This window comes from Silene latifolia, chromosome 10, assembly GCF_048544455.1.
Source record: "Silene latifolia isolate original U9 population chromosome 10, ASM4854445v1, whole genome shotgun sequence".
Classification (NCBI taxonomy): domain Eukaryota; kingdom Viridiplantae; phylum Streptophyta; class Magnoliopsida; order Caryophyllales; family Caryophyllaceae; genus Silene; species Silene latifolia.
In genome coordinates, this window is record NC_133535.1 from 10155323 (window position 1) to 10180784 (window position 25462).

General features: G+C 38.6%; 4 protein-coding genes and 1 long non-coding RNA gene across 13 annotated transcripts; 3 read left to right on the forward strand and 2 right to left on the reverse strand.

Moving 5' to 3' along the window:
* The first annotated feature begins 364 nt into the window (after nucleotides 1-364).
* Nucleotides 365-2707, forward strand: LOC141607070 (uncharacterized). 3 transcript variants are annotated; one of them, XR_012526885.1, is made up of 4 exons: nucleotides 365-725; nucleotides 970-1209; nucleotides 1490-1570; nucleotides 2336-2707. It is a non-coding gene; the product is annotated as an uncharacterized LOC141607070 (long non-coding RNA). The 3 variants fall into 3 exon arrangements; XR_012526884.1 differs by having other exon boundaries at nucleotides 970-1570; XR_012526883.1 differs by lacking the exon at nucleotides 1490-1570.
* Nucleotides 2708-7842: 5135 nt separating this feature from the next.
* On the forward strand, nucleotides 7843-9632 carry LOC141605050 (uncharacterized). The gene is made up of 3 exons (XM_074423677.1): nucleotides 7843-8139; nucleotides 8769-8843; nucleotides 9237-9632. The coding sequence occupies exons 1-3, from the start codon at nucleotides 7969-7971 to the stop codon at nucleotides 9396-9398; spliced, it is 408 nt and encodes a 135-aa protein (XP_074279778.1). The 5' UTR covers nucleotides 7843-7968; the 3' UTR covers nucleotides 9399-9632.
* A 93-nt stretch (nucleotides 9633-9725) lies between these two features.
* On the forward strand, nucleotides 9726-18345 carry LOC141605048 (uncharacterized). 7 transcript variants are annotated; one of them, XM_074423669.1, is made up of 9 exons: nucleotides 9726-10599; nucleotides 10704-10996; nucleotides 11083-11131; nucleotides 12626-12826; nucleotides 13940-14404; nucleotides 14794-14868; nucleotides 14963-15945; nucleotides 16320-17167; nucleotides 17339-18345. In XM_074423669.1, the coding sequence occupies exons 1-4, from the start codon at nucleotides 10542-10544 to the stop codon at nucleotides 12676-12678; spliced, it is 453 nt and encodes a 150-aa protein (XP_074279770.1). In that variant the 5' UTR covers nucleotides 9726-10541; the 3' UTR covers nucleotides 12679-12826; nucleotides 13940-14404; nucleotides 14794-14868; nucleotides 14963-15945; nucleotides 16320-17167; nucleotides 17339-18345. The 7 variants fall into 7 exon arrangements, with proteins under 7 accessions (XP_074279770.1, XP_074279771.1, XP_074279772.1 ...); XM_074423670.1 differs by having other exon boundaries at nucleotides 14047-14404; XM_074423671.1 differs by having other exon boundaries at nucleotides 14051-14404.
* Nucleotides 12820-14752, reverse strand: LOC141606924 (putative LRR receptor-like serine/threonine-protein kinase At3g47570). The gene is made up of 2 exons (XM_074426311.1): nucleotides 14659-14752; nucleotides 12820-14463 (listed from the first exon to the last, which is right to left on the reverse strand). The coding sequence occupies exons 1-2, from the start codon at nucleotides 14750-14752 to the stop codon at nucleotides 13250-13252; spliced, it is 1308 nt and encodes a 435-aa protein (XP_074282412.1). The 3' UTR covers nucleotides 12820-13249.
* On the reverse strand, nucleotides 17665-19663 carry LOC141605047 (ABC transporter G family member 23). The gene has a single exon (XM_074423668.1). The coding sequence runs from the start codon at nucleotides 19621-19623 to the stop codon at nucleotides 17665-17667; it is 1959 nt and encodes a 652-aa protein (XP_074279769.1). The 5' UTR covers nucleotides 19624-19663.
* Between the last annotated feature and the right edge of the window lie 5799 nt (nucleotides 19664-25462).

Genomic DNA, 25462 nt, shown 5'->3' on the forward strand with positions numbered 1-25462 from the left:
TGTGACAGATATCGCCGTCTTCAATGAGATTTTGTGATATAAGAAACTCTGAAAGTGAGATCGGAAATAGAACAGAGTTAATTGTACTTTGAGACCAATTAAGTGGAGGTGGCGACTGCAAGTAGAAGTGGTAACCATCCACTATCATTTTTGGCCCACTTTCCAGCAACACCATACTATGTCTCTGGCCCACTTTCCAGCAAACCCAACTTTGTCTCTAAATAAACACAAAATCTCATTATAGACGAAACATATAGTTACATGTTATCATTCCCAATTCAATAATCACAAATTCCGACTTATGACAGATCACAAGTTTGTGACGAAAAAATATGACCAGTTTATTGTAAAATGTAAATATCTATATAAAAGTATAATAGAGGAACCACTAAATATTCTACTGTACACGTGTCAATCATTGGTGAATTATTTTCCCGCCTAACTACACTACCCCTAATTAATTAAAAAAAAACCTAAAAAATTCTTATTACTCCGTAAACAAAGATTTTACAACCTCTGCCTCCTTCCTCAATCTTTCACATTTTCTCTTCAATTCTTCTAGACCTAATTTCCCTTTCTTTCTCTTTCATTTATTCAGTACCTTCTAATCTTTCGATTTTATTTATGCTTACCGTCTTCATCAAAATAAACGAGTTTGTCTATAGTATTGACTGAAAAACGAAAATAAGAGGAATTCAATCATGAATATATTGTTATCTCTTCAAGTAAGTTATTCTTTTGATATCTCAACCATGGTGTTACTGTTATTTATTGGTTATGTTGATTTGAATTAATGTCACTACGAAGAATTGACAATTATTTCTATCCATGAGACGATTTCTTTTTAAAGCTTATTCTTCTACCGATGAATTAGTGACAAGGATTGAACAAGTGTTAGTTTCTTTGTAATTATTATCAATATGAATTGTTGTTTTCAATAGTTTTTTTTTTTCCGACATTTACTCACAGGACAATCACGGAAGGAGTAGGCGCCTAGGCGGCGTTGAGCAAATCTGTTAAAATTGCATCTAACTACGCCGATATCTTTCCATTTCGCGTTCCATTTCTACCTATTTTGTTGAATAATTGGTGATTTAATGAAAAAAAGTCACATATACATGTGTTTATTCATTATTGTGTTTACTGATTTTTGCTTGGATTTCAACGAAACTAAAGAGAATGCAACATCGAGCAGTTAAGACGACTCTGGTGAGTTTCAATTTCATTGTATCATGGTATGTTTTACGGAGTATTTTATTTATTTGTTTCGCTTAACCGACAAATAACCGATTGAGTGTCATATTTCTTAAGATTTTTTCTCATATTTTCATTCATTTAGATGTGTATGGAGTATAAATTTAATTAGGTTCTATCCCATAGGAATGATGAATCCAATAGTCGTGTGATTTGGTCTTTTCTCATGTCATTAGTTACAGTTATTTGAATGGTAGAGTGTTCCATTTTTTTATTAACTTTCTTTTGATTTTAGCACATGGTGGAAGATGGCCGCATTACGGATGCATTTCTGCCTTTCTGGCAATGCTTAGAAGCCTACTACCCAATTTTACTGGTATCGCCTGTAACCGTTAATCTTTAGCCAGACAATTACTATCCGTTTAAATTCCTAAGCAGCGAGCAAACCGTAAGAAGTTATCACCACTGCAATATATGAAACCTTAAAATAACCCAAATGGTTTTAGCGACTAATATCGTATTTTAGTAATCAAACACGCTAATTTGTCTTTGATATGAGAATATTATAGTTGCTATATATAGTTTTTAATGCTCTCAATCTTAATTTGGAAGTGTAAATTTGAAGCCATTATTCGACTAATGAGTTTTCTCCCATCTTTCTGCTTATTTTGCTATGTATTACTACATCATTGAAGTCTATCGGCAATGTTCTGAAATTGATTCAAGGAATTGGGAATTGAATTTGTATCGTGTCCTCGGTACCACCACTAAATACTTTTGTTGTCTATAGTTTCTTGACTTATCTTCGTTTATGAATATCAATTTTTCCGTCTAGACAGATAATTTTTCGACTTATCTTTATTTATGAATAGCAATTTTTCAGTCTTCTGTTGACAGAGAACATAAAGCACCCATGCATGGTAGGTTCGAATGCCCGTTGACATTTGTCTTTTATGATTTATCTTCTTATTTTTTTAGCCCCTACAAAACGAAGGTTATATAGTTCATTGTATCATGAATTTTATGGTTCTTATTTGTCGTTTAGTTATATAGACTTAAAAGAGCGGTTTGTATCTCTTTGGTTCCTGTAAGTCCATGAACTTGCTTAATATATTTTATATTACATGTTGTTGGTTTCTAGGTGTCCCATTCATTTGGAGGTACAAGTTTCAGCATGACGATTGTCTTGATTGAAAAATAAGAGGCGAGTAGCTCGATATGGAGATGCTAAAGATGATGTAATTATACTTTTGTTGGGTGATTCTACATTTATCCAAGAGATGTTCATGTTCACGGGGTTTTATCAGTAGTTTATGGCGATGTTTAATTAGGCGTTAGACTTTAACTAGCAAAGTTATGGACGAGATGAAGCTTTAACTCATATATATCTGAACTTTCGTGTGCTGAATGGAAGAAAGAACTAGGAGAATTAAGACTTTAGAGGGCTACACGGCCTACACCAAATGTTTTTTATGATATACAACTTTTTTCCATTAATAAATATGGCACTTATTTCAGAAATCTTCTCTATGTTTCGTAAATTGCTTCTTAATCACCCAAGATATTGTACATTTTATCACACGTTCATTGATTTTGCAATTCATATTATAAGTTTTAAATAGATTTTAAGCTAAAAATCAAATAAATATTTTCCCTTATAAATATTTTACTCCGTATTTTACATGTTTCAATAACACGTCTTCAAACATAAGAGTATCTACCCATAAATCACAAACTTAACCATAAACATTGATTTTTATTTGTATTAGGCTTATTAATTGAAGGAGTACAAGATATACTTTGTGTTTAAGGTGCTATAATTAAACTAAAATAATTTTTTAACCATTATATTTGAAAATGCTTCTATATATACCCGTGCAACTTTGCACGGGTTTTAAACTAGTTATTTGATAAATAAGAATTTAGATGATTGTTTTTTTATTATAAAATGGTTACATGTTATCCTTCACAATCTATTCCTCGTATTTTCATAATAAGGAAGACCGGTTGTTCAATATCAAAGAGACAAAAAGCATAGATTATATGGGTTTTCTAAGCTTATCCTACTTGTGCAAGCATGGGATGTCTATATACAATTTAGATTCTCTCCATTTCTTCTCCTCTCCATTTCCTTCCATTTCCTTTTAATGGTCCGGATTAGATTTTAAAACGATCAAACGGTGCAAGTGAATGATGAGATAAATGTGGAATACTAATATAATATAGGATTGTGAGAGGAAATGGACAAGAAATGGAGAGAAGAAAATAGAGAGGATCCTTGCTCGTCTATATATGCTTATCTACATGTGCTAGGGGCTTGTTGATTGTTCAATGATCAATACTATATAAAGATTTAAAAAGATTAAAAATGTGACTTATTTATTCGTGTTTAATTATTGTTAATCTCTGTCCTAATTAATTCTATACATTTTAGATTTTGGGTGTCTACAGTCCAAAATATCTTTATGTTTCCGTTTAAGTGTATAACTAGGTTTGTGACCCGTGAAATTCACGGGTTTATCTGTTTTAATTTTGTTATTTTTATCTTTTTATTTATACTTGTCTGAGCAATTAGTTGATCCATTTAAAAAATATAGTCTTGGAATACATAAAAGTTTGTCGTTTAGTGTCTTATTTCTTTGGCAACTTTGGTTTATTTACAAAACTATATATTGTACTTTAGTTGTTTATTTTGATTAATATACTAATAACATGTAGTTTTAAAAAAAATAATTACCTTTAATAAGTCTAGTAATTCATGATAAATGCTTAAGATTACCTTTTAATTAGATTGTATAGATTATGTACTAAATTTTCCATGTGAAAGCTTGAATGCCCCTTTGTCGTTTAGGCCAATAAAGTTAGTAAGTGAAGACGAAAGAGTAAATTAATCCATAATATTAAATTATTGATTTTTTTTTTGTGTTTTTTTTTGAGAATAATAAATCTCGAAATGTAAAGGAGTTAAGAAGATATAGAATTATAGGACTTTTTATCTTCTCAATCTTTTAATTCTCATAAATCATATTTTTTAATAGTAGCATAAATATGAAGTTTAATAAATGATAATCTTAATATATCGTTTACATTAATTTATCAAAAATCCTAAATTTTAAAATTTTGCATAAAAGATAAAATGAGTTAAATGGTAGCCTACTACAAATCCCATTGCAATCTCATTTGTGTTATAAGACATACACACAAGATAATATGACATGTACGCATAAGTATTAGACAATAATTTACATTTAGCTATTATCAATACCCCAAGAGATTTTTTTTTTCCAACTTGTTAATAAGATTGAGATCCTCGCAACTCTAATTTCATTCTATGATAGCTATTTTTCAAAGAAAAAATGATGAATACAAAAATAACACATACCCAAATAAAACATATAGTTGAAAGTTTCTGAAATAATTAAAAAATATTATGAACCTATAAACAATTACTCTTTCACATTCATGTTGTCAATCTTGTAGTTAGTTTATAACATAATATTGAGTGTAATGGGGGGAGTATGTGTTTAAGCAGTTATAGTATTTCTCGTCTTCATATAGTCTTCTTTCTCCAATTAACTATCCATACAAAAAAATTCACTGAGAACCAAGTGGTGTTAGTCCAGTGGTAGCCGGGTTAAACCTTAAAGCTTGCAGAAATGCAGGAGTTGAGAGGTCCCGGGTTCGACTACCAGCTGGGGCGATGATCACTTGGCCACTGCAGCCCCCGAAAGTGGTGGCTTATATGGTCCATGTGGTGGTGCGGGAATGCATGGGCCCGGGGGGATTCAACCCCCTCGTCATCAAAAAAAAAAAAAAAATTCACTGAGTGATTAATAACAAATAAAATGGTGGAATTTGATTTATGTAATATTAACCTTATCGTTATTAATTTAAGTTTTCTCTTACCACTCTTCTTCATATAGTCTTCTTTCTCCAATTAACTATCCATACAAAAAAAATCCACTGAATGATTAATAACAAATAAAATGGTGGAATTTGATTTATGTAATACTAAACTTATCGTTATTAATTTAAGTTTTATCTTAAATAAGGTAAGAAATAGGCATTGAATTATAAAGATATAAGTATATTTACCTTTGAATAGTTCAACTCCACAAATCTTGATAGTCTCTAAACAAAAACAAAATTACATACTCCCTCCAATTTCCTATGTTGTTCCCTTTTCTTTTTTGCCCAAGAATTAAGAGAATGAATTTGGACCACACAATATACATGACCCCACATGTAATTGCTTTTTGACCACACAAACTTGTCCAAAAAAGGAAAGAGGGAACAACAATGAAATTGGACGGAAAAGGAAATGGGAACAACATAGGAAATAGGAGGGAGTATATATATTAAGGTTAAAAATATGAAGATCACTTCAAACCAATCGAACTTAAAAATAAATAAATAAATTATTAATTTAAAAACCTTAATACACTTACCTTGATATTGATACAATGATAAGAAAGATTATTGACACATAAATACAATTCTTTTGGCAATATGGGTAAACAAATTTGGCTTGAATTTTGACTCACAAATGTTGCCTTTCATAAAACATTTATATAGCCAAATGAGGATGCATTTTATGACTTTTAGACTTTTTTTAATTATTATTATCAAAGTCAATATATACATAAATATGTAGAAAGGTTTCATGACTTTTGAGTATTCGTTTTCATTATTAGCATATTTATTATAGATATAAATATAGAGTAAATAGAAATGAAATGTAAAAGGTTTTTTTTTTTTTTTTTTTTTTTTCCAAAATTCACATTACATGAGAATTGTTTAGCGAGTTATCTTACAAAACCAAAAAAAGGTGGATATTTTGCCTCGCCTTTTATTTATAAATTATATTTATAGATTTATTTATTTATCAAATTTAACAAAATTGAGCAAGTTTATTTCAATAAGATTTAAGAGGGAGTTGCACATATAAACAGTTTAAAATTATAGTGATGTAAATTTTTAATTTTTCGTTTAACCTATTCTAGTTTTAAAAATTAAAATATTAATGTTTAATGTTAAGTATGTGATTATTTGCTCTTAATATTTACAAATTATTTATTATTTTATAAATGGTGTAAAATTATAGTTATGTGATATTTATTTGTTGCTTAAAATATTCTAACAATAAACGTAAAAATTTTAAATTTAATATGAATTTATTTTTAATGGTTGTTTAATTTATCTAAAAATTAAAAAAGCCAAAGTTAATGTTTGTTATGCTATTTGCATATAATGGTTCAAATTTTTTTTATTTTTAAATAAGAAATAATGACGTGGAATTATGGTTATGCAATGTGACATTTAGTAATGCGAGGTGGCATTGTCTACGTGACTTTTAAGGTTTACCCTTTTAATAATATTTATAGATGTACAAATTGCTATTTTTTCTGGTGTGCAAGTAGCTTTACCTTACTCTTCTACTAGTATTTGATTTTCGTGTTAAAAGTAAACAAAAATAAATAAATGGAATTAATTGATAAAGGCATCTTCATATGCTTCGGGCCTCATTGATGTGATATAAACCACCATCGGATTAATTGAGAGGCTGTATCGTTAGTTATAGATAGAAATCGAGAATTAGGTTTAGAGTTGTTTTTAGCTAAGGGTATACAAATGAAACAAAAAAAAAGCCTACAAAGGGTAATAAAATAAGTAAAAAGTGTAATTGGAAAATAAACTAAGTAATACTCCCTCCTATTCACTGTTTTCTTCCCTATTTCCTTAAACGGATTATTCAGGTTTTCTTCCCCTTTCTTATTTTGGAAATTTTTTATTCTTATTTTATTCATTCATTTCTCCTATCACTAAACTCCACCTAACTTTTACTTTTATTTTATTCATTCTTCTCTCCTATCACCATACCCCACATAACTCACAATTCTTTATTTAATTCTCAATTATTCATTCCTTTTTCCAATCCACAAACCCCACCATTTTTATTTATTAATTTTTTAACTCTCTCCTTAATTCTTGTGCCCCAAAACAAAGGGAAGAAAACACTGAATTGGAGGGAGTATGATTTTAGCCATGTGAATATAAAGAAAATGCTCGTGTCTCTCTCGATGTCTATCATGCTATTATGAGTTATGACTTATGACTTATGACTTTATAAGTTGTATAATCAAGTGAAATACATTATCAAATTTAAGTTCACCAAGTTTTCAAGTTCTATCAGATTGGGTTCCTCGACTAGTCACCCCAAATTAGACCATGCAAACGGGTTAATCGGGTCAGGTTCGAGTCGGGCCCATTCGGATCGGGTTCGTTCAGGTCTTTTATTGGTTTCGGGTTAATTCAGTTTGGGTCGGGTCATTTCGGGTTTCGGGTTTGTGGGTCGGGTCAAACGAGTCAGGTTATTTCGGGTCGGGTCGATGAATAAGAGAGAAAATGCTATATCAAGTCTTTTTGGTTCAATTAGAGTTATGTTTTGTCGGGTCATTTTCAGGTTGGGTCCTGGGTGGTTTCGAATCAGGTCAGTTACGGGTCAAGAAAGCTTGGGTCATGTTCAGGCCGGGTCAGATTGGATCAATTCGAAATTCGAGTAATGTAGTTCGGGCCAATTTCGGGTCTGGTATCAACCTTTTCAATCTGGATCAATCAGATCAGGTTACTTTTATCAGGTCTACACCAAATGAATTAAAAAAAGATGAGCCTATGCCAGTGCCCAATGGTGATATTATGACCAAGTAAAACAACACTATCATAATTCATACAGTAGGAGTTGGGATTTGTTAATCAAACTTGAAACAAATACAAATGGAAGGAGAGATAGAAAGAGGAGCAAGCAAGGAGGAATGGAAATCAGAGGAATTTGTGTACAGGATCAGCACTGCCGATGAATGGCGTGAATTGCAGTCTACTGGTTTCACTTTTGGCTCTGATCTTGACAAATCCAGCTCTTTTTTTCACCTCAGCAATCTTAATCAGGTTTTTTAATCATCACCTCTATCTCGTACTTCCTCCGTTTCAATTATTTGTTTAACTTTAACTAAAATACGCTTCCAAAGGTAAATAAATGATTGAGACGGAGATGGATATTTTATTTTATACGTACCTTCTAATGTTGCAACTGTTCAACTTTACCAATTGAAAATTGAAAATGAGAAGTTTCCTTTGTTCGAATTATTTGTTTTATTTTTCGCGAAAAAATAAAAGGTAAATAAATGATTGAGACGGAGAGATGTATAATTTGTAGCGGGAAGGACTGTAAGGCGGGGAGATGGTGAGGTAGTTGTATATTACTTAGTATATCAGTATTCTGTGGTGAATGGTGATTGATCAAATACCTAACGACATTGTCAAGAAATCATTACAACCAAAAGCTTAAGCTAATGGTTGGAGTCCCAAGATCGGTTTTATATTCTAACAGACATTCAATTAGTGTGTACTGTGTATCATGTTCGACATTTTTTGGTTGCCAGATTCTGTGAATTGATCAAGAAAAAACAAGAAATTCGTGTAATATGCATTGGTGCGCTTTATATTCGATTTTTCTGTATATATTTGACAGTAGAACATCGAAGCAAGTAAATTTGATAAACAAAAGTTGTTTTCAGGTGCGGCCGACTTTGGAAAGGTTTTACTCTGGCACTGATCAGGACCTGTATTTGCTTCAAGTCGACTCTAAGAAGGTATGCTGAAGATTATGCTGTTTTCAGTGCCTGTCTTCGACTCTTCGTTTGTGCCGGTCTGTTTTGCGTCTGTATTCGTATATTTTTTATTACATTTTTTTTTTGGTCTAAACCATCCGGTAATCCGAACCACATTGGCCGACTAATCCGGATTTCGGGGCGTGTCCAAGGATTACGGTATTTAAACCCCTCCCAATCGCAGTTGTGGGGGATCGATCCGCAGACCTCCCTACCAAGCGCAGCCCCATGCTGCCACTGCGCCAACCAACGATTACATTGACATTGCAAATTCCAACATATCGCATGCACTATTATCTTTATTTATGGATCTTTTGCTTAGTGTGTTGTGTGAAGAATGGCTTGGAATAGTGATATATGAATATGATGTTGCAGCTAGGGGAGGGATTAATATATGAACTAGCGGAAGGAACGCATTGGTTCCCTCATTATTATGGACCATCGCGTAGCTTTGCTCCTCTTCCTGCCGAAGCTGTCACAAGAGCTGAAAAGCTTACTCGATCTGATGGCAACTTCTCTTGCGTTTTGCTCGATTGATTTCAATGTAAACTCCGACTCTGTCATGCTTTTTTCCATGTTAGAGACTTAGAGTCTCCTATCTATCTGTATTTGCGATTAATGTTACTGAATATAAAAAAAGGTGGTCTATCTTATTGACTCGGTTGTGTGAGTTCAATGTAAACTCAAAATATTTGTGTCACATTATAAAATGATGGCGCCTACTTTGTGAGGCATTCCTTCTTTTTATGCGCAACTACTTTGATAAGCCTGTTATACCTTTTTGCAACCACCTAATGTGTAGGATGGAGTTAATTGAGCTAAAGCCTCCTATGGTGTAGTGACCAGCAAGATATGAAGCTTGACCACTTCCGATATTCCTAGTATAAATTCATGTGCCTAACCACGTTATAAGCCTCATTGGATAACACCCCAAACACGTAACCTTGTATTATTGAATTTGCTCTTTTCATCTTTCCTTATTATGCTGATGCAAGCCACTGTAATGAATTAGAGCTAAACTACTATTGCTTATGTATGTATGAATGAATTGTGGTTGTCATAGCTCATACGGAGGAGGTGTTAATGGTATGATTACCTGAAGTATGACAGAGCAATCAGGCCATCTCCATTGTTTCAAGCTTTAATGTTCGCTGACTTGCTCAGTTTCCTCCTCCTTCCATCTTTTTTTTTTACCTTTATTTGTACCATAATCGATACTGTATTAACTTGCTGAATTGTTTCTGTGTTTGTTTAATTTAAGTATCAGCAAGATTCTGAATTCAAACAAATCCACCAGCTAAATCAGCCTAAACTGGCTTATGCATAGGAAGCCAGAAACAGAGAAACTGCATGCTTCCGTGACTTAAAAGGCCTGTTGAGCTCACACTAATTCTAATTGGTTAGGAAAACAAACAAGGGAGAACATTGTTCTCGGTATGTATTACGCATAAGCCGCATAATTTGGGCTATGACGCCTATGAGTTAAGTAAGTGGAATATGATTAAAAGAGTGATTGGGGTGAGACCTGAGAGAGGTTATAGAGCCCGGAAAGTTGGTAAGAAGACAAAGGTGGGCAGCGCTTGTCCACAAATTAATTAATTCATCCATTCATAATACAGTATTTCATATACTCTAGAAAATAGTATTTTCAATGATGGGAGCGCAGTACTTGGGCGAAATATGGAGTGTCAGGGTTGTGTTATCTGCTCCATCTATTCTTCTCCGTTCCTCCTTGCAGGTACACATGCATCATTTTGTTTTTAGTACTCCGTACTCTACTTATTTCTAACTACCTAACTAAAACTAAGTAACTAACTATCTTCCTTTTTCTCATTTCCACAGGAACTGGATCACAATTACTCCTTTTCGATGTCAGTCATGTTTGCATCATTACTTCCTTTTGTGTTTCTGACGGAATCCTTGTTCATTATATATCTCCTTATGCCTTCATCAACCCCACTACCTCTTCGCGGACCTTTAGGATTGTTGTTTATGGGGAGAGGAGGCTCAAGTTGTTTGGATTACATCTTCACCTTGCCTTAACCTCTCTTTCTCCTCCTGTCTCTGCCACTTTGATTTGCTTACACCTCTTGCCCACTTTAACTCATCAGATTCTTGATTATTGCTTCTTAAAGGTTTCCTCTTGTTCCATTTTCACTCAATTTCCTGTTTATTTAAACGCTCAACTTTGTACAAGTAAGTCTAAACTGGCTTGTTGCAGGATGCTGTTTCTTTCTACTCAAAGGCAAGGGGTGATGCTCAGTACCCAGGTTAACTTGAACCTTGATATCTGCTCCATATTTTTTGTTCCGATATGTTTGCTCTAGGGATTCATCTGCTAGGGAGTACTATATTGTTAGCAAGATTGGGTGATGCTCCAAAATGCGATCTATTCCCTTAACTTCGGCATAATTCTTATCATCAATGGTGTAGTGCCTACTTATTTCTGTCAGACCCCAAATTTAAAGTCAGCTATACTCCCTCCTATTCATAGTGTTCTTCCCACCTTCCTTAGCAGGAATTTTCATGGTGTTCTTCCCACTTTCTTATTTTAGACTTTTCAACACCTTTTTCTATTTACTAGGTTCATGAGAATCATGACAATTGTTTACTATTTTCCTTAAAGAGTTGTGCCCTTAGTTTGAAAAGGCGCGCCTTGGATGAGGCACTATCCAAAACGCCTTGGTGAGTTTTAGGTGTCCTGTAGATGTTAGTCAACTTGAAAACTCCCAAATAGGGTATTGTTGCCCAATATTTTATTTGGGAAATAATATTAAGTTCCAAAAATAAGGCGCATCACGTCTAAAAGGCGAGCGCCTTCGCCTTGCGTTTTGCGCCTCGTCGCCTCAGCCCCTTAGCCTCGGTGCGCCTTGCGCCTCTTCAAACTAAGGTTGTGCCCAAACAATATGGGAAGTACACAAAGAAATGGACGGAGTATATAATTCCATCACTTGTTTATCCTGGACGGGTGAGGGGACATGTCGATTGAGTGATGGTGAGGGAAGAGCATAGCTCAGTATTTTGCAAGCAATAATCCGAAAAGAGAAATATAAAGAGAGATAAGTGCAATGAGGCAAAATGGCCCGGTCTGAATTGACCTACTAAAGCCAAGTGTACCCGCACCTGAAAAGAGTAACCCAAAATAGGTTTGAAGTTTGAACCCGAATGACTTAAATCTAAAAACATTCTGGCTCGAAAGTGTCCAACAATTGAAGCAAAAAGTTGATTACCGCAACCCTGTAATGGCCCTAGAATAACCCAGCCCAGAAACCATGAACCTGATGTGACTGTAACCGTAATGACACTGATAATAGCGCGCACCCAAAATGGCTTGCTTATGTAATGATTTGACGTCAACCCAATTCCAATGAGGCAATGACCCGTTTGCCAAGTCTAATTACCATACCTCTTGTGTTCTCTGCACGCCCACGCCTTAGAAATTAATTTAAAACTTTGCATTTGTGTAGTGAAAAAATGCAAAAACCACATTGTAGCAAAGCATTACTTTTCTTAGCTACGGTCTACGCACTCCCTTCCTTCAAATCCAAATACCGTGAGCTCACCTTTATTGTAAGCAAGATTTTGAATTTATGGGGTGTTTGGATTTGAAGAGAGGGAGTAGACGAGTAGTATTTACTGGACCCTTACAAGTGATTATTCAGAGCATAAGGTAAAGCCACTAAGGGGTTGATTGTTTCTCTTTGTTGTCTCTAACCTCTTGGAAAATTACGCCTCTCAAGCACTGAGAAAGTTGTCTCTGGCAGCTCGAAGCCTGCTTATGGCATCGGTTATCTTCATTCGGTTTTGTGGCAAGTAGTTGGAGCATGCAACTCCAACACTAACCATGGAAACAATGCATTTCAGTTTTCGTTGAAGTGCTTCTTGGACTGTCCTTCTTTCGTCCACTTCCTCAGTGACATTGCTGTCATCAAGTTTTGGATCGACAATTTGCAATACTTGGTCAGGTAATGCTTCATCTGCATACATATGAAGGTTGTAGTCTTCCTTGAACATTGTGTCTGTGGGTCTCGTTCCGGTCATAAGCTCAAGTACCAATATTCCATAGCTATAAAGATCACCATCTTTAGATGCTTCACTTCCTATGCCGTACTCTAACATGTAAATTCAATGAAATGGCTTAGCTATAAAAATGATAAAAGAAAGCAAGTACTTTGAGTAGAATTCGTCGCAAAACCATTTGCTTAGTTATAAAGTTTGCTCATTTTTTTTCCTTTAGATGTCATGTCAAATCAGCAACTGATTACGATAGATAGACAAACTTACTAACGATGCATGTATATCATTGATCTGACTTTAGGATGATTAATATTTGGGAACCCTAATTAGCTTCAAGCCTAGAGGCTGACTGAGTTTCTGCATGTTGGTAATCATTTATTGTTGTCAAGAAGACAAGTTACAAATAAATATTCTTTAAAATTATTACCTGGAGCAGAATACCCAATAGTGCCCCTGATTTCACTTGTGCTGCTTTGGTTGGGATGTTTAGGTTCAGTTAGAAATTTTGCTAATCCAAAATCCCCAACATGAGCAACCATGTCATTGTCGAGCAATATATTGCTTGGTTTCAAGTCGCAGTGCACAATAGGAGTCTCACACTCATAGTGGAGATAATTGAGTGCATGAGCCACATCAATTGCTACATCCACCCTTTGCGCAAGGCTCATGTTTCCATCCACTCCATGCAACCATTGATCTAGACTCCCGTTTGGCATGAACTCATATATTAGAGCTTTAAAATCATTTCTCTGAAAATCAATACTCGAGCAAACTGTTATGATGCCTACCAGATTCCGGTGACGGACATTCCTCAACGTGTTGCACTCTGCCATGAAGCTCTTAGATGCACCACTGTGTTGCAAGTTCAGAACTTTCACTGCCACCGTTTTTCCATCCAAAATCCCCTTAAACACAGATCCAAAAGAACCTGTCCCAAGCAGGGTCTCTAAAGAAAAGCCAGCCGTTGCTTTGAGTAACATGTCGTAAGACACTTTCATAGTTACATTCCCCATCATTGAATCTAATAAAAGAGGTTTCTCTTTCTTTTTGATAAATGTCAGGTACAGCCCTACGACCCCTACCATAATGGCCACCACCCCAACAAGTGCACTGATAATTGGAATTGTTAACTTAATTCTTTTCATGCTTTGGTTCTCATTGCACTTAGGTAGATGCAGCTGTTTAATTCCTCCACAAAGCCTGCTATTGCCAACAACAAAGACCGCACTTGCATTTGCAAATACTGAATTCTTTGGAAGACTTGGAACCCTTCCCTCAAAATCGTTGTAAGATAAGTTAAGGTAATATAATTTTGGAAATTTAGAGAAGACGGCTGGAATTGGGCCTGAAAAATTATTTCGAGAAAGGTCGATTTGTAGGAGGCTAGCTAAAGAAGCAAAGGATGAAGGAATATTTCCATGGAAGGAATTTCCATCCATGAACAAGTATTGAAGGCCAGAACAGACCCCAAGACCATCTGGAATCACACCTGAGAATTTATTCTTTGATAGTATAAGCTCTTCTAGGTAGGTTTGTTTACTAATCTCTGAAGGGAGGGAGCCTTCCAAATGATTATTCGACAAATCTAGTTCAATAAATGTCACAGATCCGTCAAATAACTCCTTGCTTAAAGTTTCATTTAGTTCATTGTATGATAAATTAAGATACAACAAGCTTTTGCAATTCCCAAGGTGCGGAGGTATTCTCCCTTCCAGTATGTTGTCTTGTAGGTGAAGACTACTTAAGTGTTATAAATATCCTAAAGAATTCGGAATATTACCTGATAGTTTGTTAGAATTCAAATGAATTGATTCCAGCAATCGAAGCTCCCCAAAATCATGAGGAATCGTGCCCGTTAATTTGCAGTTACTCATATCTAAAGTGACAAGGTTGACAAGATTGGTAATGCCTGCAGGAATTGTTCCACCTATCAGAGTATCGTGGATATCGAGCCATGCCAAAGAAGTGGAGAGATTGGTAAAAGATTCAGGTAATGCTCCAAAAAAATTATTTGGTCCTAATATTAGGCTTCTTAATTGGCTACAGTTAGCTAGTGTACTTATAAAGCTGATATTACCCGACAGGTGGTTCTCCGCAATATTTAAAATGGTTAAGTTTTGAAAAATTCCAAAATCATGAGGAACCCTTCCTGTAAAACTGTTTCCTCCAAGTCCAAGAATCTCAAGTGCTGTGAGGTTTTGTATCGTGATTGGAATTGATCCTGAAAAGTTGTTTCCCGCAAGGTCCAACCAATTCAAATGAGGAATGGCGGAACTGATATTCGCATGAATTTCTCCATGTAGTTGGTTTTGAATAAAATCAAGAATTTCAATGGATGAGACATTGAAAAGGGATGTGGGAAGAGTGCCAGAGAGTTTATTCTCTCCAACTCCAAGGATTTTTAGGTTCTGCATCCTACCAATGCCGTTTGGGATAGTTCCTGTGAATAAATTGTACGCAGCAGATATTTCTATTAAGGAGGTAAGATTTTGTAGGGTGTCAAAAAAAGGGCCTGTAAGATAGTTACTGTGCACACGAAGTTCTTCTAGCTCCAACAATGCTCGTAAACCTTCCGGGAGTCCCCCCACTAGCTTGTTGTAGCCTAAGGAAATAAGTCTTAGGTTAACACAACCAGATAAGTTGGCTGGAGTTCACCACCGAGTGTGTTGTTATTTAACCATAGTTCATGAAGCCTGAATAAATGACCGGCTTGATTTGGAATTTCGCCATTTAGACTATTATTGTCAAGCCTAATGATTTGAAGGAAGCTCAGGTTTCCTATGGAAGGAGATATGGTTCCTGCTAAACCTCTCGAACGTAAATCTAATACAGTCACTCTGTTATGTTTGCGCCTGCAAGTAACCCCCTCCCAAGCACAATGGTGAATAGAGGCATTCCGTGAGCTTAAAACCATGTCAAGATGTTGTACCAGTTGGCTCTTGATGGCCAACAATGCGACTCGGTCAGTTTCATAGCCTGGGTGTTTAACACTATGAAGGTCGACAGTTGCGGTAATCTTTTGTATCAAAAAGACAGAGATGACAAGAAAAGCTGGTTTATTACACAGGTATGCAATGAAATTAGAATGATCGTCCAAGGTCTTAAGGTGGATTTGTTTCATTTTTTTTATATTTTTTTGTGTTTTTTTTACGTAGTTGCTCATTCATGTACACACTTTACTCATTCACGGACTTTTTGTCATTTGTTTTCCATACTATACCCTTCTAAAAAAAATAACCAAATTCTCTCTATCTCATCTCCTCCCTAAAATCATCATTACTCATCAATCGATTCAAATGATTCAATGGATATTAACACTGTTGCTCAAGTAATTGTCATGATTTAATTAATTATGTATGAATTATATTAAATTAGAGAGATTTAGTTAATTATTAAGGTTAATGAATTAGGGTTTATAAACTTGTGTGTTGATGAAATTAGGAACACAGGAAGGCTGCTTGGGTAGGGGAAGGGGCAAAGTCCAAACGTCGGAAGGCGGCGTGTGGTGGCCGGCGTCGTCAGAAGGCGAGGGAGAGAGACGGAGATACGGCTGGGATGTGTTTTATTGCTGGCGTTTAGGGTATAATGTTGGTGTGGTTGCCGACGTTCTGGTGTGGTGCAGTCGTGCGAAGGCTTTGATTCTGGCCAGTCGTCTCACAACCTTAATTCCGGTCAGTCTCAGGGAGGCGACAGGAAGAGGAAGGGACTCAGGGACGGCGAGAAGGAGGCGATGTTTGTGGCATGCAGGTTCATGGGGTTGGGGTGGTGGGCCGGTTTTGAGGGACCCTAAATGGTCATGTTGGACATCGTTGGGTGGGTGGTGGTGGTTGTATGTGGTGGTTGATTGGTGGTTTTTGGAGTGAGTAATTGAAAGTTTATTGGAATTGGAACAAAGTGGAAAATGATGTCACAAAAATGACAAGGGTATAATAGTCATTCATGTCCATGATTGAGTAAAACTCGTCCATGAATGAGCACCACCCTTTTTTTATGCGTGTAATGTTCTTTCATTTCCTGTGTCTTTATTAATATAATGACATTTTCTTTGAACTAGGACTCTAGAAGTACTTCGTATACACGGTCCACCGTATGCCGAAAGAATGATTTTTTTTATAGAACGTGAGAAGTGTTCATTGGCCCAGAGAACGTTATGGTGAACTAATTGAAGACTTGGAGCATTATATTTGCTTCATTGAATAGAATTCCTGGGACTGCCATCCGCCAATGTGGACTATTGAATATATGAATCTTTGTGTTATCTTGGGTACTATGTTTGACACGAGTAATTGGTATGACTCGTATACTCGTAATCTCGTATGACATTTGAACACTTTGTTTATGTCTAAAACTAAAATACGATGAGGTTTTTTAAAATAGTTGAGTCTGACACTTGGACACGCAGGTACATAACTATTACAGGGTAACATAACTAATGCATAATGTGCCTTTATTTGATGCAGTATTTGAAAGAGGAAACTGAAACCTTGCAGGAGAATTACACCTACGTCTACCATTTTGAGAAAAGGTAGTATCATTTGATCATGGAGCAAATGTTTGGAGGATACACTCGGCCACCAGGGCTGGAAGGCGCATTTTGCATTACCCTTTCTGTAGTCGGCGGCTTCTGTTGCAATGTTTTTGAAGCTGATGAGCCGAGTTGCTCCGATGAACAAAAACACGTATCTGACACTGAAAGCTATTAGCAAGCACGGGAAGGACATCAATGTGATTTTGCAGAGTTTGAAAGATGATAACATAGATACAGACGAGGAGACGGTTTCTTGAACTATAGAGTAGTCTTTGCGGCTCGACGGGCCAAAATGACCCAACAAATGACCCTATACAATAAGAAAAACCCAATCATAATCCCAACATTGGCCCATCTAGTATCCTTCTCAAGCCCTCTACTTTGAAGTACATCCTTCCCATACATCAAACACTTGTTATCAACCCAAGAAAAACAATCATCCCTCATACTCCAATACTCATTCACTAGCAATGAGTCCAAAGGGTACCTATACAATGACACATAGTACATAAAAACCCAATACTTAGGGATGTTTTCCTTAGGTATGAAATACCCCGAAAACAAGAAAAATGCTCCTAACACGGTGCATATGAGCGAGTTCCCGGCTATAAAATCAGGTGAAATCGCGCTGAGGAAGAGGACTAGTGAGCTAGCCATCAGGACAATGAGCCAAACTATGAATACAAAGAACGCGAAGGCTTGAAATGACGGGTTTAGCCCTACAATCCAATAAACCGGAGCAGAGAATAATAGGGCAACTACTAGTAAGAAAGGAAGGAATATCAAAGTGTTTGCTATCATGTAGGAAGATACCTTGTATGCCCCTCTTGAGGATTCTTTCATTATTACCTTCCTTTCTTGGAGGTAAATTGGTAATGCTTCGACTGTCGAGGAAAGTAGGAAGCTTAAACTGAATGCAAAGAGCCCTAATCTTTCTCCTACACCGCTTTCGTCCTTTCCTAGCTTCATATACACACTTCCTAATCCCAACCCACCAACTATTGCTTGCATTGTTCTTGCAAGAAATAGTTGCTTTGTCCTATAAATAATCTTCCAAAATCGCGAACAAAGGATCATTATTTCTAACACCCAATATAGAAAAAACCTTTTGATGCTTTTATCATCATTTGCTCCTCCTATTGATTCATCATTTTGTGTAATAATTGTGCAAGAAGAGGTAATTAACTTATCTTGTTCTTGAGGATTATGAAGAGTACATGATTGTTCTTCTAGCTTTGTTATAATCTCCATAGCAAACTCTAACCCATTCAATTGCATCGGAATCTCGTACCCCATTCGAGAAATCCTCTCCTCTAGCAACTCAATACTCCCATTATGAACCACCAACCCATGAGACAAAATCAAAAAATTAGAAATATGCTTAATCATCCTATAACTCGGTTGATGTATCGAAAAAACAATAGTCCTTCCCTTAGATTTCGCGGTCATTGAACTAAGCAACTCGATAACTTGAAGTGCACTCGAACTATCTAACCCTGAGGTAGGCTCATCAAGGAGCAAAATAGGTGGATCATGTATCAATTCAACGCCAATCGAAACCCTCTTTCGCTCTCCACCGGAAATCCCCCGGTTTTCGTCATCCCCAATATAACTATTAGCCACTTGAACAAGCCCTAGGTCATGTAACAACCCATTTACTTTGTTCTCCCTTTCTTGATCATTTAAATGTCTTAACCTAAATTTGGCGCGAAACATTAATGTCTCTTTAACGGTAAGTAAAGGGAGTAAATCATCTTCTTGGGCCACATACCCACATAAAGTTCTTAATTGGGCTGGGCTTTTTATTGGGCTATTATTAATTAAAATAGAATTTGGGCTAAATTCTTCATCTTTTACTCTTCCTGAAATAATCCTTAGTAATGTTGATTTTCCTGTCCCACTTGGGCCTACAATGGCTAACATTTGAGAATTTTGGGCTACAAAAGATATTGATTTAAGGATTTCTATTTTTTGTTTGGGCTTTTTGAATAATAATGGCCCATTTTGGTGGAGGGTGTATGAGAGGTTTTTTACACTTAACTTGTAAGTGGTGTTAGGGTGTTGGTGTTGGTGGGGTTCGGGTGGCGTTGGAGAGTGGCGGCGTGAGGAGGAGGAGGACGAGGACGAGGAGCAACCGGACTCTTCGTTCGAATCGGAAGTTGAGAAAAGGATAATTGAATCATCCTCCGTGATGGGTTGTTTGAAACATGTAGTCATTTTTTTAGGAATGAAAATATACTCTAGCTAATTGTTTCATTTTGTGGACAAAATGGTTTATATTTGTAGTAGAATCAAGAATGTGTTGTGTTCAAATAAAGAGGTGGGAGTTGTAACAACCAAGGATTGCTTGATATGTGTAATTTCTAGAGTTTGGTGGTCTAAACAAAATTATAGGTGATGATTTACGTGAAGATAAAATGTGAGGAAATTTGTAACCCAAATTCTTGTTTAAGACTTACAAAATCCCTCCGCCCAGTCATTTGTTTGTCTATTCTATTTTAGGTGTTTCAATCAATTGTTTGTTTTTCTATTTTAGAAATGTCTTGATGAGCAATTGAATCCACCACTCTCCATTTGGTCCACTTGTTATCTAATAATTGATCTCCCTGCTCTTTCTTTAGTCTTTGTGCCAAAACCAAAGGTAAACAAATGACCGGGACAAAGGTAATATCATTTTATTGTAAAAGCGGATTAAATATTACTTACGTTCATAGATTAGCCAAAAGAATAATATCCGAGGAACAACAAAAACCCGTCTCCATCTATCTAAAATTCTAAATGGCGTAGCACTCGGCCCTTTTATTTATAAAATGGATATCTTTCTCTCAAAAGAATTTTATCAAATTTCAATTTTTTAAGCAAAGTACGTATCTACGTAGGTAAATTAGGTTTGAAACAAAGCTAATAAATTGTTTAATTATACTTCGTAACTTCTTTGTTTGGTCAAAAGTAGATCACTCATCCATCATATAGCGCCAATGTTAAGTGTTTGGTCACGTTCTATTAGAGCATCCGCAAAGGTGGGATTTTAGCTCCCCATTTGCCTTCTCTCTCTTCAAATGAGCCTCCCCATTATTGCACCAAGCTCCCCAAATGTTGGGGTTCCTCTATTTTTAGAGAAGGTTCCCAAAAGAAAAAGTAAGGCAAATTGATGTGCTTTTTTGGGAGGTTCCCATATTTTGTATGTAAATTTATGTTGTTGGGGAACCTCATTATTGCAAAGATGTAGTTATAAAATGGGGAGGGTAGATGAAAAAGTTAGTGGAAAATGAGGTGGACGAATAAGAAAATGAGAGAGAAAATATGGGGCACCTCACCTTTGCGGATGCTCTTAGGACATTGGACATACGAATGTTACTTTTAAAAAGCGTTAGAATAAATTTTTAGCAAGTCTTGTTTATAACCGTTCATCACAAACTTGTTAGATATGGGATATCGGGTATTTCTAAGGATTTTTCTAAGTAGAAGAAAACAATTTTTTGTCTTAAACCATCAGTTTTACACTTTTACCCATATTCAGCTTTTATCACAATATCTATAAGAAATTTGTTAATACTACAAACTAGTATAGATCTCGCGGCTTTTTTAAATAAGAATATTAAAGAAAATAACAATTATATAACTGATATTTAACTCAATTTGAAAATCAATTGTAAAATTAATTATTATTAATGTTTTGTATTAATTGGTGAAAAAAGAAAAGTTCATTATTGTTCCGGGTGTAATTCCAGAGCAGATATTTGATACCACTCGTAGCTAGTAAAACGATGTCCTTGCTTGAATCCTCCTTTTGGTATCCTGAAACGATGAACAAACTGAGGGCTCGGCTTTGGCCGAGCGTACTCACTCCGACGCTCAAGTTAGTAAACTTAGAGAGAAGTTGTCTGTAACTTGGCTAAGCGTGTATTGTAGAGAGATAAGGAAGATATTACCAGATGAATAGTGGTTATTAGGTCAATTTGTGGATCCTTTCCTCAATGGAGGTTGAGGAGTATTTATAGGCATTCACCTTTTGTCACGTAGTGGCCAGGTGGCCAAGTAGCTATCAGGTGAAAAGACCGTTGTACCCTCGGCCGATGGACCTGTGGCAGGCTCGCCGAGGGCCTTGGATATGAGTACGCGGATTTGTGTCCCGGCTGGCCAGTTGTCTGGCCGGGACCCAGGTGACAGGCCGACGGGCTCCATCGGCTAGACTGTTTAAGTCGTTGACTTTGCTGTGGATACCCTTGACCTCGCTCAATATGTTGACTTGGTCAGCGGTGCAGAATATGCCCCATCAATTTGCCCCCAGCGTAGTCTATGCCGTGGCATGGGCTCCGATGTATGTTGAGTGTATATTCTGCGCAAGTGTTATGCAGAAATTTTCTACGTCGGCTTCTTCTGATGCATCGGCTTGATCATTCGTAGGCCTACTATATCCCCCCTCCACATGGATGCGTAAAGGGTATCCGATGTGGGAAAGAATGTGATGCCGGCCGAGACCAGGACTGAGAGTGCCGGTTATTTCTGATTGCCCCCGGCCGGTGCTCCCTGGCTTGGTCGATCATGTGGCCGGCGGAGAGCTGGTGCCTAGGAATTTGGTGTGGAAGATGAACAGGCGAAGAGATGTGAATGGGCGTGTTGAATACGCTTGGTAACTGTAGCATTGATTGACATTCAACTGTTGCAACGATTGACATTCCGTGGTTGCATGTCTGACACGTGTCTGCTTGCTAGGGAAGCTGCTGGGTTGCCCGCTGAAGAGGATGCGGCTACCGCTGCTAATGATGAGCAGCGACAGGCATAGGGGGTGGGCGGTCGTCACCAGGGTCACCCGGTGTCTCAGATAGCTTCAGCTCCTCACTAACACCGTGGGCTGCTTGATGAGAACAAGTTTACAGTTCCCTCTGCCATTTTTGTTGCTAAAAACTGATACTTGCAATTTTTGCTTTTGTATTCTGTACAACTTTGGTAGGTTGTGTTTTGGTTTATCCCAATGGGGATGGCATGTTATCTCCATTCTTTTGCCTGTAAACTGTTATTATTAATAAGAGTTCTTCCTTTGCCTTCGGCATGCCGAGGTCTTTACCTTATACATATATTTTTTTTTTTTTTTTTTTTTTTTTTTTTTTTTTTTGCGTTTTTCAATGGTATTGAGTGTTTCCACTTTGCCTCTGGTTTGGCCGAGGTCTTTTCTCGTTTTTGTCTGGGTTGCCCTTTTACGTCATTAATTGAGCGTCTCTTTTTGTTTCCGATTTGGCTTGGCCGAGGCGGTTTAGAATGTGTAACTCAACTGTTTTTAACGTTTTTAAGGCATTTTGATTTTGTTTATCAACTGCGCTGGCCGCGCTTGTCGCGTGTTCGCTTTCGATGGAGACGGCCGCTCTTGTCGGTGCGACGAAGAAGAGTCGGCGTCCGGATAGTGTGTTACGCGCGTCTACCACTTTAAGTGATCGCCAAGCGTCTACTATTTGGGGTGATCGCCACAAAGACTACATTTCTTCATGGGGACCGCCGCTCTTGTCTATGACAAAGGTGAGTCAAGCGTCCGGATAGTGTGTTACGCGGCGTCTACCACTTTAAGTGATCTGCCAAGCGTCTACTATTTGGGGTGATCGCCACAAAGACTACATTTCTTCATGGGGACCGCCGCTCTTGTCGAATCGACAAGATGAGACGGCGTCGGCCTTCTTTCAACGATCGCCGCTCTTGTCGAATCGACAGATGAGACGGCGTCGGCCTTCTTTCAACGATCGCCGCTCTTGTCGAATCGACGATGAGACGGCGTCGGCCTTCTTTCAACGATCGCCGCTCTTGTCGAATCGACAGATGAGACGGCGTCGGCCTTCTTTCAACGATCGCCGCTCTTGTCGAATCGACAGATGAGACGGCGTCGGCCTTCTTTCAACGATCGCCGCTCTTGTCGAATCGACAGATGAGACGGCGTCGGCCTTTCTTTCAACGATCGCCGCTCTTGTCGAATCGACAGATGAGACGGCGTCGGCCTTCTTTCAACGACCGCCGCTCTTGTCGAATCGACAGTATGAGACGGCGTCGGCCTTTTGATGGCGCCTAGCCTGAAAAATGAACATTTTGATGAAAGACTTGGTCGTTTTTACATTCGATATTAACGGCGTCGGGGTGCCCACAAATGTTTTTTTGGGCACCTCCGGCGCCACACAAGGTCTATTAGTTTCCTAATGCCTCATTAGAGGCGCTCTTCCCCGTCACCGTCGGTTGCATCCATAAGGTCGCCCTTTGGTTGTGAGGATGAGCCTTTCCCCTTCTCCGATCGCTTCGCCACTTTGAGGGATTGCATGTTGCATCCTCCGCGATATCCGGATGTTGACCACCTCGTCCTTCTCGTCTTTGGAGACGAGCTTATGCGCTTCCCCCGTCCGAGACGTACATTAGTGTCGGGGCCCGATGGACATCACCGCGTCGGCATCGCTCAGAGTGACTCGGCCTATCAGGGCGTTGTAGGCGGATGAGCCGTTGATGACGACGAACTCGGCTAGGACATTCTTGGCCGCATTCCCCTCGCCGAACATCACCGGGAGTCTGATTGAACCCAGGGGTACCAGGCCTGCCCCGGAGAAGCTGTATAGTGGATTTGTGCAGGGGCTCAAGTCCTTGAGTCTAAGGCCGAGGCTGTTAAAGCACTCCCTAAACATGATATTCGTGTAGGCGCCTGTGTCAATCAGGCACCTCTTTACCAGGTGGTTGGATATGTCCAAGTTGACTACCGGCGTCGGTCCGTGAGGGGCGATGATTCCCTCGTAGTCTTTCCCTCCAATAGTCATATCGGGAATGCTAGAGGCGGGGGTTGCTGTGTTGGGCACAAAGTTGATGGCCTGATACAGCTCGTTCAGGTGCCGTTTGTGCCCATGAGCAGACCCACCGTTCTCGTTACCCCCGATGACCACATTGATCACTCCTATCCGTTTGAAAACGGATTTCTTGTCAGAGCCGCTGGCGTCTGTCTTCTGGCCTTTGGCCACATACTTGTCGAGGCACCCCTTTCGGATTAGCTCTTCAATGGCGTTCTTCAGGTGCCGGCAGTTGTCAGTGAGGTGGCCGGCGCAACCGTGGTACTCAGATCGGTTCGCGTCACCGTCTCCTTTTGGCTTGGGAGGCCGCTCCCACTTCTGGCCCTCGTTTCTGCTCAGGGCGAAGACCTCGGCGGCCGATGTGACCAGAGGGGTTTTATCATGGTAATGCCTTTGGTAAAACATTCCCGAACTTCCCCGGCGCTGTCTTGTCTTGTCCCGGCAGATCTCTATCGACCGTGACTGTTATTGTCACGGCGTTTCTCATCAGACCGCGACACGTTAGTGTCGCGGCGTCTCTCATCCGGCCGTCATCCCGGCGGCTTTTCTTCTCTCAGGGTCTCGGCCTCGCTGGGCCTACCCAGTCTTGTGGTAATCTTCCACCCTGATGGCCTGGTCGGCCATCTTCCGTGCGGCGTCCATGCCTGTGCCCCCGTGCTTGATAAGCTCGTCTTTTAAATTTACCTGAGGCCCTTCATTAGTGCGAACGCCGCCGCCCGGGGTTGATCTCCCGAATCTGCACTGCCTGTCCTCGAACCTCTTCACGTAGCCTCGTAGGGACTCGCCCTCCTCCTGTTTGATAGTTAGGAGGTCCGATGTTTCCACGGCCCTCCTTTTGTTACAAGAGTACTGGGCTAAGAAGGCGTCCTTTAGGTCGGCGAAACAATATACCGAGCCGTCAGGAAGGCCCTTGTACCCCTCGAGCCATCCCATGCAGTCGTTGGGAAGACCCGCACCGACTTCATCAGCTGCTCCCATACCGACATATGAGACTCAAAGGCCTCGACGTGGTCGGTTGGGTCACTATCTCCTTTGTACGTGAGCGCCGGCAACTTCACTTAGGTGGCACGGCGGTGTCTAGGACATAGTCACCGAGGGGTCAATTTTGACCACGTGCCGAATGACACGCGGCGACCGACTCCTCACATTCCTAGTCCGGCTTCTCTCCTCGTAGCGGGAAGGACTCCTTCTCCGACTCGGGCTTCTTCTCCGACTCTCCTGAGTCGGGCTTCGCTGGTTCTCCCGGG